At 37.6% G+C, this 15,165-nt stretch overlaps 1 protein-coding gene across 5 annotated transcripts in view; it reads right to left on the bottom strand.

Moving 5' to 3' along the window:
• Positions 1 to 1,406: 1,406 nt before the first annotated feature.
• The window catches only part of SLC7A2 (solute carrier family 7 member 2), a 58,793-nt gene continuing 45,034 nt past the window's right edge, over positions 1,407 to 15,165 (bottom strand). For 4 of the 5 annotated variants that reach the window (XM_027789969.2, XM_055795290.1, XM_055795287.1 and 1 more), the window contains 6 exons: positions 14,765 to 14,904; positions 10,842 to 10,944; positions 9,427 to 9,632; positions 8,957 to 9,123; positions 7,891 to 7,999; positions 1,407 to 7,297 (listed from right to left, as the gene is read on the bottom strand). In XM_027789969.2, the coding sequence (XP_027645770.1) occupies positions 7,110 to 7,297; positions 7,891 to 7,999; positions 8,957 to 9,123; positions 9,427 to 9,632; positions 10,842 to 10,944; positions 14,765 to 14,904 (913 nt within the window). In that variant the 3' untranslated portion in view covers positions 1,407 to 7,109. Of the gene's footprint in view, positions 7,298 to 7,890; positions 8,000 to 8,956; positions 9,124 to 9,426; positions 9,633 to 10,841; positions 10,945 to 14,221; positions 14,359 to 14,764; positions 14,905 to 15,165 lie in introns of all 5 variants that reach the window. The other variant, XM_055795288.1, reaches the window with a different exon arrangement.

Raw genomic sequence — 15,165 nt, 5'->3', positions numbered from 1 at the left:
GGGAGGGAAGGGCCGCGACGCCCCGCAGGGGGGCCGGCCGAGGGTGTCCGCCGCGGTTCGCGCCGGGCGGGGCACCTGCTGCGGCGCTTCGCCTCCCACACGGGGAAGGCGGCGGGTGCCGGAGCCCGGCCCGAGCTGCTGCTCCGCGCTCCTCGCCGGGCGGCTGCGGGCGGCGCCCGGGTCTCCCCGCGCAGCGCAGGCCCAGCGCGCTCGCACGGCACTCCAGGTGCAGAGCGGGAGCAGAGCTGCATCCCAGACAATCGCGACCGTAGGGGCTCTGCGGAAGTTCGTTGCTTGCGTTAGCTCCTGCGTGGCCGCTGCCCCTCGCCACGCGTGGCTCCGCGCCGGTGCCAGCCGTGCGTCGCCTTCGGGCTGCCCTGTGCCGGCAGCGGGGAGCGGGGCAGTGCCGGAGCCGTGCGGGGTGCGCATCACCGGCACAGCGCGCACGGGTCCGCCTTGGCCTAAGGCGGCAAGAGCACGTTTTTAAGTCAGACTATTGCCCTTGTTCTAGCCTGGCACAGCAAGGACATTCCCAAAAGCCTCCGCTTAACAGTGTAGAAGCAGAGGAAGTATTTATGTGTTGCTATTGGGGATTCCACAGATTTTTCAAGATCAGTCCTACTAAATACACGCAGTAAGGTGATTATTAATAATTTGAAAACTTTACAAGGAAATACATAAAAAAGTTGTGGTATACCTCAGAAAAAAGCCCAAAGGTATAGCTGCTCTTAAGTCTGTGAACAAAGGTCACTGCTCAAGTATCTTTAAAACCAGTGCCAGATGCTAAGCTTGCCCTGGGAGCGTGGTCCTCAGTGCCAAGGTTATTGTTTATCCATTGCCCAGACTCATGCTTTTATTCTCCTGATGTACCCACAGGATTATTCAAAGTTGAGGAAGTTTTTTTGGTTGGTTTGGGGTCTCATTTTTTCCTTTTTAGGAAAAAAAAACCCCAAATCAACAGTGAGTTTATCCATCCAGCTCTGAGGTTGGATGCTGCCAGGACAAGGCTTAGTACTTCAGAAGGTTGAGTACCACAAACGCCAAGGACTACGCCCTCCCTCTGGAAATAAAACCTAACATCATCTCTGGTTTGGCACTGTAAGATAAAATGCCCAAATCAAAGGGTGCTACTCTTAGTAACTTCTTGAGTGCTTGGATGCAAGTATGAAACCAAGTGCTAGTATCTTCATCTCCAGACCACTGGATAAACAAGATTTAAACATGAAACATGGTTGTTTATTCCTCTCTATAAAATGCATACGAGTTATGTTATTTATTTTAAATGTTATCATTTGTATAATACCATGACACTAGATATCTGATACACTTAATGATTATTGTTACTGTATTATTTTAGAGTTTAGTAAAACTATAGTGGTGGCTAAAGTCTGAGCTGTTCTGTGAAGTACATACAAGTGATACTCGGTTTTATTTAAAAAATATGGAACAAATGCACAGTTGTTATCCCATGAAGCACATTTTACAGTAAATGAAGAGCCATGTAATTTCCATTAGAATTTGGAACTAAGGTAACTAAAAATACTGCTCATTACAATTCTATTGTAAAAGTGGAAAGACAAGCACCATATTCTTAAATATAAGCATTTTTACTTTCATAAAAATTCAAGACTTCTTATTTTGGTAGAACACTTCAAAGAAACACAATTTTGTAGTTTAAGTTGCATCATAATAGTTCTATCTACATATTAAATGCTCAGCAGCATATAATACAGAAATAATCATTACAATGTACATATGAACAAAAAAGTTAAAATGGATATGAACACTGATGTTCTTTAAAATGATGCGCACATAACTATTTTTAAAGATACGTAACATTTCATGCTTTACTGTCTGGTAACACAAAAGAAAAAAGCCCTCTTAAACATTCAAATCCTTTTATCCTTTGTCCTGACTCCAGCTTCACCAAGTCCTGACTCCAGCTTGGTGAAGCTGGACTTTACCTGGCACAAGGCTCAATTAAAACATACAAAGACAACAGAATTTGTCCAGTTGACAATAAAGATAATGATATATATATACATAGTTCTATGTAATGCATGTCTACACACAGAAATCCTTTAACTTGGCAAATGTTAAGGAGTTTGATTTCTATAATTGAATGGAAAACAGATCAGGAGATGGTAAAGATGTTATCTTTGGAAAGGTCCAACTATTAAAAATGCAGAGGTCCTCAAAACATATACCAGAAAGAAATACTAAAGGTACAGGAAATTTAAAACAAATGCAAAGACCCTACACTATAGGAAATACCACCTGCTCTTTCTGCAAAATAGATATTTGCCTAACGCTGAGTAATCTCAGTGCTTTCAATGAGCACACTACAGTTTGTACAAGCTGCCTGTCCTGGCAAGTCTAGAAAGAATTGGGGCCCAAGAGCATTAAAAGGTGCTTTTATTTTCTTTTTTGTGTAATCAAGTAACACATGCCAGCCATCATGTGAATTAAATTCCTGCTGTGCAAAATGCACCTCGATGTCAAAGGCATCACACCTGATTAAAACAATTGCACAGTCCCACACAGATTACCTGCACTGTCACAGATTTCACCCAGGTTGCTCAGCTTTTAGCATCTCGGGATGCTTATGGCACATCTGATATTGGCACTTACTAAAACCTGCATGAAAACAGTACGCCATTTATGTCTTAAAAATATATGTAAATTTTAGGGGAAAGGTGGCTAGGCTTTTACATTTATCATCTAATAAAATACAGAATATATATTTAAGCTTTAACAAGTTTTGCCTTTAAATTCATTGTATCATTTAAACTTTCTGGATGGCATAGTTAAATTCATATAGGTACATAAGTAACCCATATCACTGCTATTGACAATTATTACTGGTAATTCTCTAACAGCAGGTAATATAAATGGCTTTAACATATGGTGACATGAACAGAATATGACAGATTTCAGGAATCTAATTGGCATTTGTGTGCAGGAAAAATACTTAGTATTATCAACAGAACACTTTTATTCAGGACAACAGACAATGAAATCTAAGATACCTCATAAATTTTCCTATTGCAGAGTTAGAACTGATACACCACAAGATCACTTCAGTTAACATGAGTTATACAGAAATGTTTTATAACTCTTACCCTTCAGAATAAAAAGATTGATTTGTTCTCCCTTAAATATGCTTTGGCTTACTTTCTTAAATCCATCTAGATAAGAATAATTCCTCTGTCTAAAGGCATATCCAGAATGTACCATTGCAAATAAAGGTTTCGGAGGATTTTTTCTACAAAGGAAATACACAACAATAAGCTACCTCCAATAGCAGGTATTTTGTATTAACACATACCATTATTATTTGCACAGAACAATTTTAAATATCAAAAACTATGTTAAAAAATAACAATTAATTCTACTGGACTTGTGCTTTCAGCTGCTCTCTCAGCAAACACAGACATACAGCAAACGCGAGAACAAAATTGGGATTTGTTTCGTACATGGCTCCTGTGTAAGGACTAGCATGTCATGTCCTTTGCTGCTCCAAAGTCCCACTAAAGCATCTGGAATTTCAAGACTGCCTATAAAAATGCATACCAAAATTACCATAAATATTTTACCTCTGGCTTGTTCTTACTCAGCCACTGACTAATAATGACTTGAACTATATACACATATAAATAAGCTTTACGTACTTGAAGCAACCAAGAATACCCAGTGAGTTTCCTTTAATTTAATTTTGTATCTCATTAGTTAAGTGGATAGTTCCTGTGCTGCAGCTGCTCCCATATCCCTTAGCAACATTTGTACAGGCACATTCTTCTATTTTCATATAATTCATTTCTCTAACAAGGGGGGGAAGAAATATTCATACAAATGAGAGGGGAAACTGTCAATACACAAAGTGCTGACACATTCATTACATAATTCAAGAAAATAAATTTTCTAGCTTATTTATCTCCAGAAGGCTTAGCTAGAACTTGCTTTCGTCAGAAGTTTGTTCTATTGACAGTATTCCTTCAAAGGAAAATTCCAGTGCAGTATAGAAATTATTTTAACCAGTACATCAAAATCACTATGGGCTTACGTCAGACAGATGCAAACATACAGACAGGCGTGCACACATACATTCTATATGATGGCCTTGGGAGAGAGTGGGGTCTTCCTTGCACATCACAGAACAGCAGCAGTTTGCACCTTGGGAGCCTGGCTCGCCTGCTCTGCACCACCAGCAGCCATAGGAAAAAGTAAATCTCTGCTTCCCACACACCAAGATGTGTAATGAGTTTTAAAAGAGCTGTGTTTCACTGTAGGCTTGTAAAGACATCGTGCAAAAGCTTTACTGGACCACCGCTGGCTTGCTCCCACAGCAATGGCATTTTTTGCAGCTGAGGATTTAAGAGTACTGGACAAGACAGGTTAGCAATGTCCTCTGAAAGTATAACCACTGAAGAAGCCATGCTCTTGACTGAGTCGTCACTGATGAGGAAAAGCATCAGTTTCTCTGTTTAAAATACTTGTGGGATTGAAAACAACAGAACATGCATTCGTTTACTCAATTTTTTGGTTACTTATAAATAAAACCTTTGGTTTGACATATCTAAGAATTACCACATTGGATTCCTTTCAAGAACCAGGAAAGTCTTAAATTGTTAATATTTCAAACAAGAATGTATAGTTCTTTTGTCATTTTCAGCATAAAAATGGGCCCAAGTTGAGAAGTACAATTTTGACAGCAGATCCAACTGACACAGACAGCTCTTTCATTCACTGAATAGAGAGGTATTGAAAATTATCAATAGCTCTAAGAACTGCCCTGAAAATTCCTATCCATACCTTTCGACCAAATACTTACTTAGCACATAATCTACTTATATTATCTATATAGAGAGAACACATATTTATATATATTTTTAATATATACAGAAAATAAATCTAATATGAGATTTGAGTCTTTCTTTAATGGCATTTGTAAAACGATGATGAATTGTGGAAAGAAGTGGCTATAATTTACGGTCAGTTCAGGATGGATTAGGATATGTTAACCAACAGTAAACCTCTGCCACCTACCCTATAGTTTCTCCTCATCCTCTGTGTCCCACCCGTTTTTAAGGACCAGCAATCGCTACAACAACGCTCCTCAGGACATCTGCAGTTGCAGGTAGAGGATGCATACGCCGGAACCTCAGCTAAGAGGTAGGTGTTCTACCTGATGCATGCCTCACCTTTCCAGCTTGCGCAGTACCAGCAGGTGCCGCTGGTGCAGCAGCGCACATCTGTCCACTCGCTGCTGCCAGCGCTGCAGGGCCCCCTCCTCCCAGCTCAAGCTGAGAGGAAAGACATCAGGCTGAAAACCTCAGACATGCTCCACGGTGGGGTACCAACCCATTTCAGGGTTCTTTGCCCAGAAGCACTACTTCTGCGCTTCAACATTTAGGCATGCTACTCTCTTAGAACAACAGAAGTCATTTTAAGATTAAAAAGCATGATTCTATGAAAAAAGAACAGGAAAACAGGTTAACCAGTTGTGTTTGTTGGTTTTTGGGGTTTTTTTTGGGGGGTGGGGGGGTGGTTTTTTTGTGTCTTTTTCTTTTTGGTGAAATTCCAGCTATTATAAAAAGTAAGGTGCTTTTCACTGTCAACCAACATAGGTCTCACAGGATCTAAAGTTCTTATACCTAACACAAGAGATTAATACCAATGATTAGTACTGGCCACACATTGCAACTCTCCACAACAAAGTACTTTAGGGCAATTATTTTTATAAACACATTCCTGCAAAATAGCTTCATACTATGGAATCCTTCCTGGGACTTGAGCCTACTACTTGCTGAGAAAAAGTGTTAAAATATCTGGATGCCTTTGAGAACATAACTTTTATGTTGAAAAAAAGAACAGTTTCAGTTTTCACCAGCTTTAAAATAATTGTTCACCCTCCACTGCTGCAACGATTCAGTTCTTTATACAAATTAGCATTTGGACATCCTACCCACATGAATGGACTTGTGGGTGTAGGCTTGGCTCACGAAAAAATGCTGTGCTAACATATGATTAAGGCTTAGTGAAGCACTGAAATACTGTTTTGACAAGGATTTTTCCTAAAGCCTGCACCTCTATTTTTTTTTAGCCTCCTCTTCCATCTGAAAAGGCGGCTGGGATTTTGTGCATTAATTATCTGAGAAGCAATGTGTAACAGCTAATCTCGGAAATATCAGCTCTGGCACATGGTAAAGAAGAAAGTATAGAAGGGGATAAATGAGTAGTAAGGAGGAAAACTTGATGACTTCTGTATGTAAGTATCAAATTATGTAGTCAGGAATAAAATCCTGTCCCTTCTGAAATCAAAAGCTCAATACTTGCTAAATCATATACAAATGTCATTGTCAATACTGTGACCAACAGATTATTACCCACATGCTTTTGCAGAAAACAACATAGCTTATCTTGGGAGTATTACTTTATACACCCAGCATCTCTGAAAAGAAAAGAATTCGCGTAAATACAAATCTTCAATACTATTTAGAGGGACTAAAAGCCTTTGAAATATCTTTACTGTTTGAATTCTCCATGACTGCTGATAAGTAAAGATAAGCAATTAATTCTTTTTACATAAATACGTGATCCTCTACTTTTTACAAAGTATCAGATCTGTACAATTACCATTTGTTTTGCAAATACTTTCCAGGTCTGTCTGCAATTTATCTCCCATGAGAGTTATTTCTGTAGAAAGAAAAGAGCTATTAGATTGTGACCCAAACATGTAACAGAGGTAAGGAGAAGGTATGAGAGGCACTTGTGTTCACAATGTAGTGTCAAATATTCAGAACTTCTTGCAGGCAGTTCTAAAATTCTTCATATTGTGTGATTGCCAGTGATTTTGGATGATAGTTCAAACAATGCATCCAGGTTTTTGCTTGCCAAAGGATAGTTCTCTTGTTTGTTTAATTTAAATATTAATATCCATGCTGTCGGTTCTGAAATGATGAAGATGGATTAGCAGCTTGTCCAAAATATAAGCCAGGCCTTGTAGTAAACACTTTCAAGAGGCACAGTGTTGGCAGAAAGCTTTTGAAATTTCAGTCCGCAAGTAAAATGTCAATTAAAGGTTTAAAAGACTTGTATGTTTGCGTAGATTAGCATTCACTTGTCCTCTCATGTGCAAGAAATTGATCACTTTCATTTGCATTTTCAGGTTCATCCACTTCTTCCACAGGGTTCTTTTCTTGCAGCCCACTATTTTCTGAACAGAAGTCGTCATCTCTATCGCTACGATGACCTTCAAGACTATGTCTGATGCCATAAGCAAAGTAAATGAGAAAGCCTTCCAAAAGGAAAAAAAAGAACTTAGGGTTTTCAGTCAAATAGTGCATTAAAAAGTAGTTAGTTATTATTCTTTGGCTGAACATATTTTCCAAAACAAGTTTCTTCTTCAGGTATCTGAATCAGCTCATGCCTCAGCTCTTCCCTGTTTCTATGGAAATTCCAATTCCAAATATTTTTTGCATAATTAAATGCTCTAATAGCTCATGAAAACTACCGTGTCAAATTTATGTCTAGATGAAATCAACACGATTTTCCATATCTTAAGGGAGAATGACTGATATATGGAGAAGAAACCTGTTACAAATAGGTTTCTGCACAATTTTAGCTATACTTAGTAGGAAAAAAAAATAATTGTGACTTATTGGATGTCCAATATCTTTTATTCTTCATATTACCTCAAAACTGCATTTACAATTTTGACTGCATGTAAATACTGCTTCTGAAGCATGCTCTTGCTTTCATCAGAAATATCAACCGACTTTTATTAGAACACAGGCTTTTTTTCAAGTATTTCAATGAAGAGAATGAAACGTTCGAAGATGGGATTCATGAGTCCTAACGTAAGTGACTGAAATGTACAGAAGTACCTACCAAGTGCCATCCAGAAGCTAAATCTGATCCAAGTGTCTCCACTTAATTGTACCATCAAGTAAATATTTACCAGGATACTGAATGATGGCAAAAATGGCAATAGTGGAACCTAAAAGGAAATATTTAATACCTTTATATTAAACACAATTTCTTGCATGTCACACTTCCGTCACACAACACAAACTAAAGGTGACACATCTAATAATTGAAAAAGAATTGATTTTTTTTTTATTGGAATACACTGAAATTTTCTTTTTCACTGGGTTTAACCACCCATTTCTACATATCTTAAAAATTTTAAATACATTATGTTTAATATTTATTCTCTAAGGTTGTGTAGAAAAACTTTCCAGTTTGTGCTGAACTAATACTAATGTATTCCTGTATCTACAGCTGAAAATATATTTATATATCCTTTCTTTCTGAAATACCACCACCACCCCGCAACGCCACCAGATTCCTTGACCTTCATCATTATTTCCATTAAATACACCAGTAAAAAACTCATCTCTGAACATAAGTGAAAGCCTATAATGAAAGCATGATACTTTGGGAGGTACAAACTGCACTGTGATCCAAAGCATTGTACACAACACGGACAAGTTTAACATTTTAATCGGTTTACATTGATCGGTTTCTGAACTGGTTTCTGGTTTCCAAGTGCTTAAATTTAAGTCTAAAATTACTTGGGTCTCAGCAAGGTGCACTTTGAGGCTGCGCCTAAAGGAATACCTAGAAGATCGGTGCTGTCAGATCCACTAGTTGTAACAGCAGCTGTCACACCAATAGCAGTGGTATAGCCCTTTTCTGCAGCCGTGCGTGTCACGCATTCAATCTGTGGTCTGTAAAACCCTCTCTTGTCCTGAGAAGACCTGGACTGGACTGCACATCAGCCATGACCATCTGCTACCCCTACCTTCACCAAAAAACCCGCAATAGTGGCAGTGCAGTAATGAAAGACTGCCTGAAAAAGGACCATCTCTCTTCTCTCTCTCTGCCCCTCTCCCACTTGTTAAATCCATCCAAACCTCTCATTAGAGAATAACATAGAGAATATGTTATTCACCATAAAGGCCACTTTCTGCTGGTTCTGAGGCTGCCTTTGGATGAGGAGAATGGTAACTATGAAGGACGCCACCAACACAGCAAGAAGGCCAACACTCCAGGGCTCCAAGTTAGCAATAAAATGAATCCCGTATGTAGTGAGGACACTCAAGCCACAAACCAAGCAAGCTGTGTGAAAAACAAAATGATGGAAATCGGAAAGAGGTGACTTAATCTCTGCATTGAAGAGGAAGTGACTTTTAAGAAGGATGGTAGCAGGCCTTCAGTATGAAATGTTATCATGAACATGTTTAATTAAAGGAAAAGATACTAGACTACAGATTAGATCCATCAAGAAGTATAAAAGCATTCTGAAGAATGACATTATGACTGAAAGAAGGCATGTTATCACTAGATTTTTAATTTTGTCTTTAATACACTTCAATTATTTATGTTAATGCATTATATGAGTTTGCACAGTTGAATACTTACCTAAAAGACCCACTAAAAAGTTAACAGTAGTTGCAGTCTGCTCAGTGGGTAAACTGGATGGATTAATCAGGGCCTGAAGACTGAAGTGATTTTCTTGTATCATATTTATCTGTGATTCACTTACTGCAGATGCCTTTTCAGATGCAGCCAAAGCTGCTTTTTCTGGAGAATATTTTGGTTGCTCATAGATTAAACTGGGTTGGTACCTATGCATAGAACAAACAAGATAATAAAAAAATAAGCTTACTTTGGGATCTGAAGCAATATGACTCTAGGAATGCATTTAAATTCTTTGCAGTAGACAGTGAGAATTTCCAATCTATGACTGCACTGCAACAGCATATATCATTAATCCCTATCATATATAAACAAACAGTGGCAACTCACTTTTTTTGCTGGGTTTGTTTGGAGATTTTTTGGGGGCAGTTTTGTATAAGCTACATGAATGCGTCAGTGGGTCAGATAAATGACCAGTCTCGTACAAAAAGAAAGGACGACAGGGTCTGGTGATCAACGGCAGGGAAATGGCAGGGGAGCTTCTTTCTGACTTGCTTCCCATACTGTAAGAGGCCTCCTAACTGGCATAAAATGAAATTTTACATCTGCTTTGTTAGAATTTAAGCGTATTTTTAGAAATACATATGTTATGTAAGTCACTACGGGATAAAATAGTCTTCTCTTTTAAAGTGTAAATTACTGTAACAATGAACTTGAGCTGACTTCAAGATGTTGTACATTTAAAAGTTAATTACTTAGGCTTAAGTAATAAAGATTGACCTTTTTAAGTCAGTATGTATGAATACATAATAAGGTGAGCTGTAGCTACCAATGTATCAATATTATTCCATAGCTTTACAAACAGAACAGGTATCAGAATTTTACTGACAAGTATTTATAATCTCACTCATTGAGAGATAATATTTGCATTGTCTTTTAGGACAACCACATCCTGAAACACTTGTCTGGTCTTACATTTCTGAGTAGGGTAAAACAAAGAAATTATCTGAACTTGTCCACCCTGTGAACTATCTAGAACATCTATACCTTTCGCATGTAGCCCCCACAACGTAATGGGCCTGATGGACAGCATAGACTGTATTCTTCTCAAAATACCATTCGTTGAATTTTGCACGCAAGCTTACATCTAGTACTTTTGAGACTAATGCTTAAACCAATACATCTGCTGGGAAATAAATGGTGTCTAGAGTTCACATGAAGCTTTGACTTGACTAACTGTTATACTGATATGACAATATATCATTGTTTTCTTTGGTGATCTTAGTAATCATCTATATACATACAGCTAATCTTAACCATTTACCTGTCTAGCAAAAAATGTACCCTGTAAATGTCACTTCTGTTTATATACTGATAACAGAAAATCAAACAGTAGAATACAAAGGTTTCTCACTCACCTAAGAATGAGGACACAGGTTGCCACAAGTGAATAAGCAAGAAGTGTACCAATAGACATCATGTCCACTAAAGCCTTTAGGTCAAACAGAAATGCCATTATAGCTAAAAAAGAGAAGAAAAGGAAATGCAAAATTTGTATGAGACTGACATAGGATCAAAGAATCATTTAGGTTGGAAAAGACCTGTAAGATCATTGAGTCCAACCATAATTGCTAAGATTAATATTAAGATATATTAAAACCTAAGATTTTAAAATGTCTGCAGTGTAACTTTAAATTGTTTTACTGACAGCAATATAAGTAAAATCATGGTAATCCTTAAAAACACATCTTTGAAGTCACCACCAAGATTCCCAAACCTAATTGCCTACATTTGGGAATTTCATTTGTATAGATATGCACTGATGAGCCATACAGTCATGCTGCAGAATCAAGCAATTGATATTGGACTCATCTGGACATAAGTATTTGCACACATGGCTTGCTGAATTTGGGCCACATTAAAATCCATTTTTATAGAATAAGGTTCAGGTCCTGCAACAGAATCTGACCAAAGCTGAGGGGATGGATCTCACTGCAAAACTTAGCAAAAATGATCTGACCCAGCAAGTCAGCAGTATGCAAAATTCCTGCTGAGCTAAGAAAGAGGTCTATGTAAAGAGGACTTTCAGAGTAGTCTCAAATAAAAATAGTTTTGTGGGTGTTTTTAAATTCATTCTCTTACTAAAAAGAATTTAAGTTCAAGTGGCCTTCAAGAAAGACCAGTAAAATCTCACAAGAATTAATATTCCTAAGATCACTGAAATCGGAGGCAGAAACTTCCATGATACTGAGAGCAGTTATAGCAGTCTTTGTGTTTATAAAAGCTAATACCACGTTCTTTTGGAGATTCTGGAATGTCTTTTTTTGTCTATGCTGTTTGAACATAGAGATACATAGCTTATAAAGAAATTAGCACAAGCCATCACTAAATGAAAGGCTAATATTAATTGATTTGAAATATATGTTATTAAAGAACCTTTTATAATACTTGTATTTTATGAACATTATTGAGACGCAGAAAGAATTTAAACATACTTAATCTTTTGAATCATCAGGAATCTCAACATCAAAAGAAATGAGTAAATGTAGCCTTTATACACTGTATGTATATGCACACACAATTTTTTCTATGTTCAGAAATACTTATATATAATATTCATGTTACGTGTTTGTTAATATATTTGCAGATAGGTGTATAAGTGCACAAACACACATTCTGCTGGTATTTGATCCTGAAGGAGAAAGCAAAATGTAATTTTCTGAAAACAAGACTGCTGTGTTACAGAAGCTTCATTTCATCTGTGATCTCCTTTTCCAATGAAGGAAGGAAGACCATCCTGTTTTCTTCAATGACAGTGGATGTTCCTAAATCCAAGTTGTCATTTACAGGTTAGATTCCTGAATACTTTGCTACTTTGCATGCTCAAAAGAGCATGGGTAAGCAAAGCTGAGGGAGAACAGAGCCTACTATAACCTCATGTACAGTAGCTATATTTAATTTTTAATCCTAGCTTCAAAAGGCTACTTTGTAGCCCAGAATATCTTTTACATTAGAACCAAACTGAAAAATGTCTCTAAGTTTCTGACTAAGAGGATAAAAGACATGGTATTGTTTTTTCACCTCCCTTAACTCTGCTCCAAGAAACAACAGGAGATCAATTTACAGTGAAACCTTGGACTGACACCAAACAATTTTGCTATGTGCAGGGTTTCACAATCGCGATTACCACCTGTGAAAAGGTAAGTCACAGTAGGAACGTGGCAATTGCCTCAGCTGTATTCTTGGCCTGATAACTTTAATAAAGGGGCCGAACATCTAATCTCCTTAATGTTTCTTAAAGCTACGAAACTATCCATGCTACCAATGAATAGAAAAGTCAGATAATACAAGCTGTTGCATACATCTGTAACTATTCTGGCAAAACTATTTATGACTATAAGTTACCAAATACGCATCTTTTTGAAAACAGAAGAAGAAATTACTTCTTCTCCAGCAGCAGACAAAGCTGTCTTCAGGTGAATTGTTGACACACCAAATCCCCCAAACTGTCTAAAAGCAGCACAAGTGATGGCTGCTGCATAGCTGTAGTCAGGGCTGTTTAACTCTATCAGTCAGTTTACCAGCTGGGTAATACAGTTTTCTTTCTCCTCACCATTACTGTGATTTCCGATAAATTTGTTCATTTCATCCCACATAACTGCACTTTCAAATTGTTATAGGGGAATATGTCAATATCATAAACTCAAACAATAGAAAGTAAAAACAATGAAAGTAATTCTAAGCAATTTATTTGTACTGACCGAAGAAAAAGGAACTGATAATAATGCTTCATGTGGGAAGTATTCGGACAATGACTGTGCCTTCCCACATGTCAAGTGCATGGTGTCAGTAGTTCTAGTCTTGTGGCATCTGAGGATGACCCTGACTAAATAATAATAATATTTTAGTCTCAGTTCTGTACCTCTTACCTGATACCAATTTGAGCCAACGTTGCTAAATATTGTAAGGCATGTATTTTATATCTGAATTACTTTTAAGACTTATTTATTTGCCTTTGAGTTAAATACTTCTAGAGCTTCCAGTTTTCCTGGGTAATTTAAGACATTCCACTGAAATGACAATGAAATTTGGGCATAGCTACACGTACCTCTGCAAGAAGTATGGACAAAAGTGAAAAATTGTACGTTAACAGTTTCTCTTTGTGAAACATTAAGAGTTGGAAACAGCTCCCAAAATGCTGTTTTGCTAAAATATGTGTGGGCATGTATGTGTATATGTATGTGTGCATCCACACGTAACCCTGCCAACACACACACATACCCATCAACCGCAGTCTGGTAAGCCTACACAAAACCAGGATCATTTTCTTTAGAAAGAAATTTTAAAAAAATCTCTATATTTTACTCAAACGTTGATCCTGCTTCAAATGTAGATTTTTTTTTCTCATGACTCATAATAAAACCCATGAAATTTATTTTCCCCCATTACAGATGTGATAAATATAAAGGTGTACATCAGACAAGGAAACCCTATAAAGTAGAGCATCAGTCTAAGGGACCCAGATTAAGTAACAAGCTTATTCACCAGATAAGGGGCCAATATTAGAAATTAACAAATAAATAAAATAATTTTAAATTCTGTGATATTAAGGACATCACCACCACCATGATTGGCATGATCTGGAGTTCTCACACCCTTTGATTAACTCAGTAATTTTATTCCCATTGTACATGCAAGGGAAGTTAACAAGCAGCCCTTTTCAAAAATATGAAGTACCATGCACGTGCATAAGGTGTTTAAATCTCAGCTTTAAGTAACATGGGCTTTGAGAGCTTACCAGAGATGACCCCTGCTGTCAAGGTGGCAGAAACTGGTGCCTGCCTCTTACTCACTTTGGCAAGAAAACTAAAGAGTAAACCATCGCGTGCCATGGCAAACAGAATTCGGGGCAAAGGGAACATAGAGCCGAGAAGACTAGAACAGAAAAATGTATAGTTCAAATACAGGTTATTAAAAGCACAATGCTTTACTGGTAAACCCAACTACACAAAAAGAAAGCTTGGAAGAGTTAATGGGTTTAGGTATAGTTTTGGTATAGGCTCTGTATTGCTGCTCTTGGTTTTTTGTTTGGTTGACTGATATTCTTGGTTTTGGGTTGATGTTTATTTTGAACCTAGGCTCTGAAAGCACTTGAGATTAACCAATAAATACAAAATCTGTGCAGAGAAAAGTTTTACTGGTAGCCTACTTTACCTGGCGACAATCAGATTGATCATTTCAGTCCAAAGCAAATCAAAGCTGCACAACAGTGGTTTATTTCCATATATGCAACGTGTTTAGCAGTGCACCTTTCTTTACATGGATCAACTCTTAGTCTCACCTGCTACTGCACCGGACGATAGAGTAGCAACTAGTGGGGTCTTCGTTTTGGAACTGATTTGAGCTAGACATTTGAAAAGCAACCCATCCTTCGCCATAGCATAGATTACACGTGGCATTGGGAAAATGGATCCAAGAAGACTGAGTAAAAAGCAAACACATGCAACATGGCAAACACAGTTCATGCAGAGTTGTATCATGGACAAGATAAACAATGTTAATTAATGGCATGTATAGAAACAAAACTTATGATTGTAAGACAAAACCAGAAAGCCCATAGCCCAAGATAGTACAGATCAGACACAAATAGAAATTTCTTTTTCCTTGTAAAGTTGATTACTTTTTTTTTTTTTTTTTAATTGATTAAGGTAATGGAATTGCTTCATCAGAGGGAATTCAGAT

Source organism: Falco peregrinus, chromosome 2 (genome assembly GCF_023634155.1).
Source record: "Falco peregrinus isolate bFalPer1 chromosome 2, bFalPer1.pri, whole genome shotgun sequence".
Classification (NCBI taxonomy): domain Eukaryota; kingdom Metazoa; phylum Chordata; class Aves; order Falconiformes; family Falconidae; genus Falco; species Falco peregrinus.
This window is presented reverse-complemented; position numbering and strand designations above follow the sequence as displayed.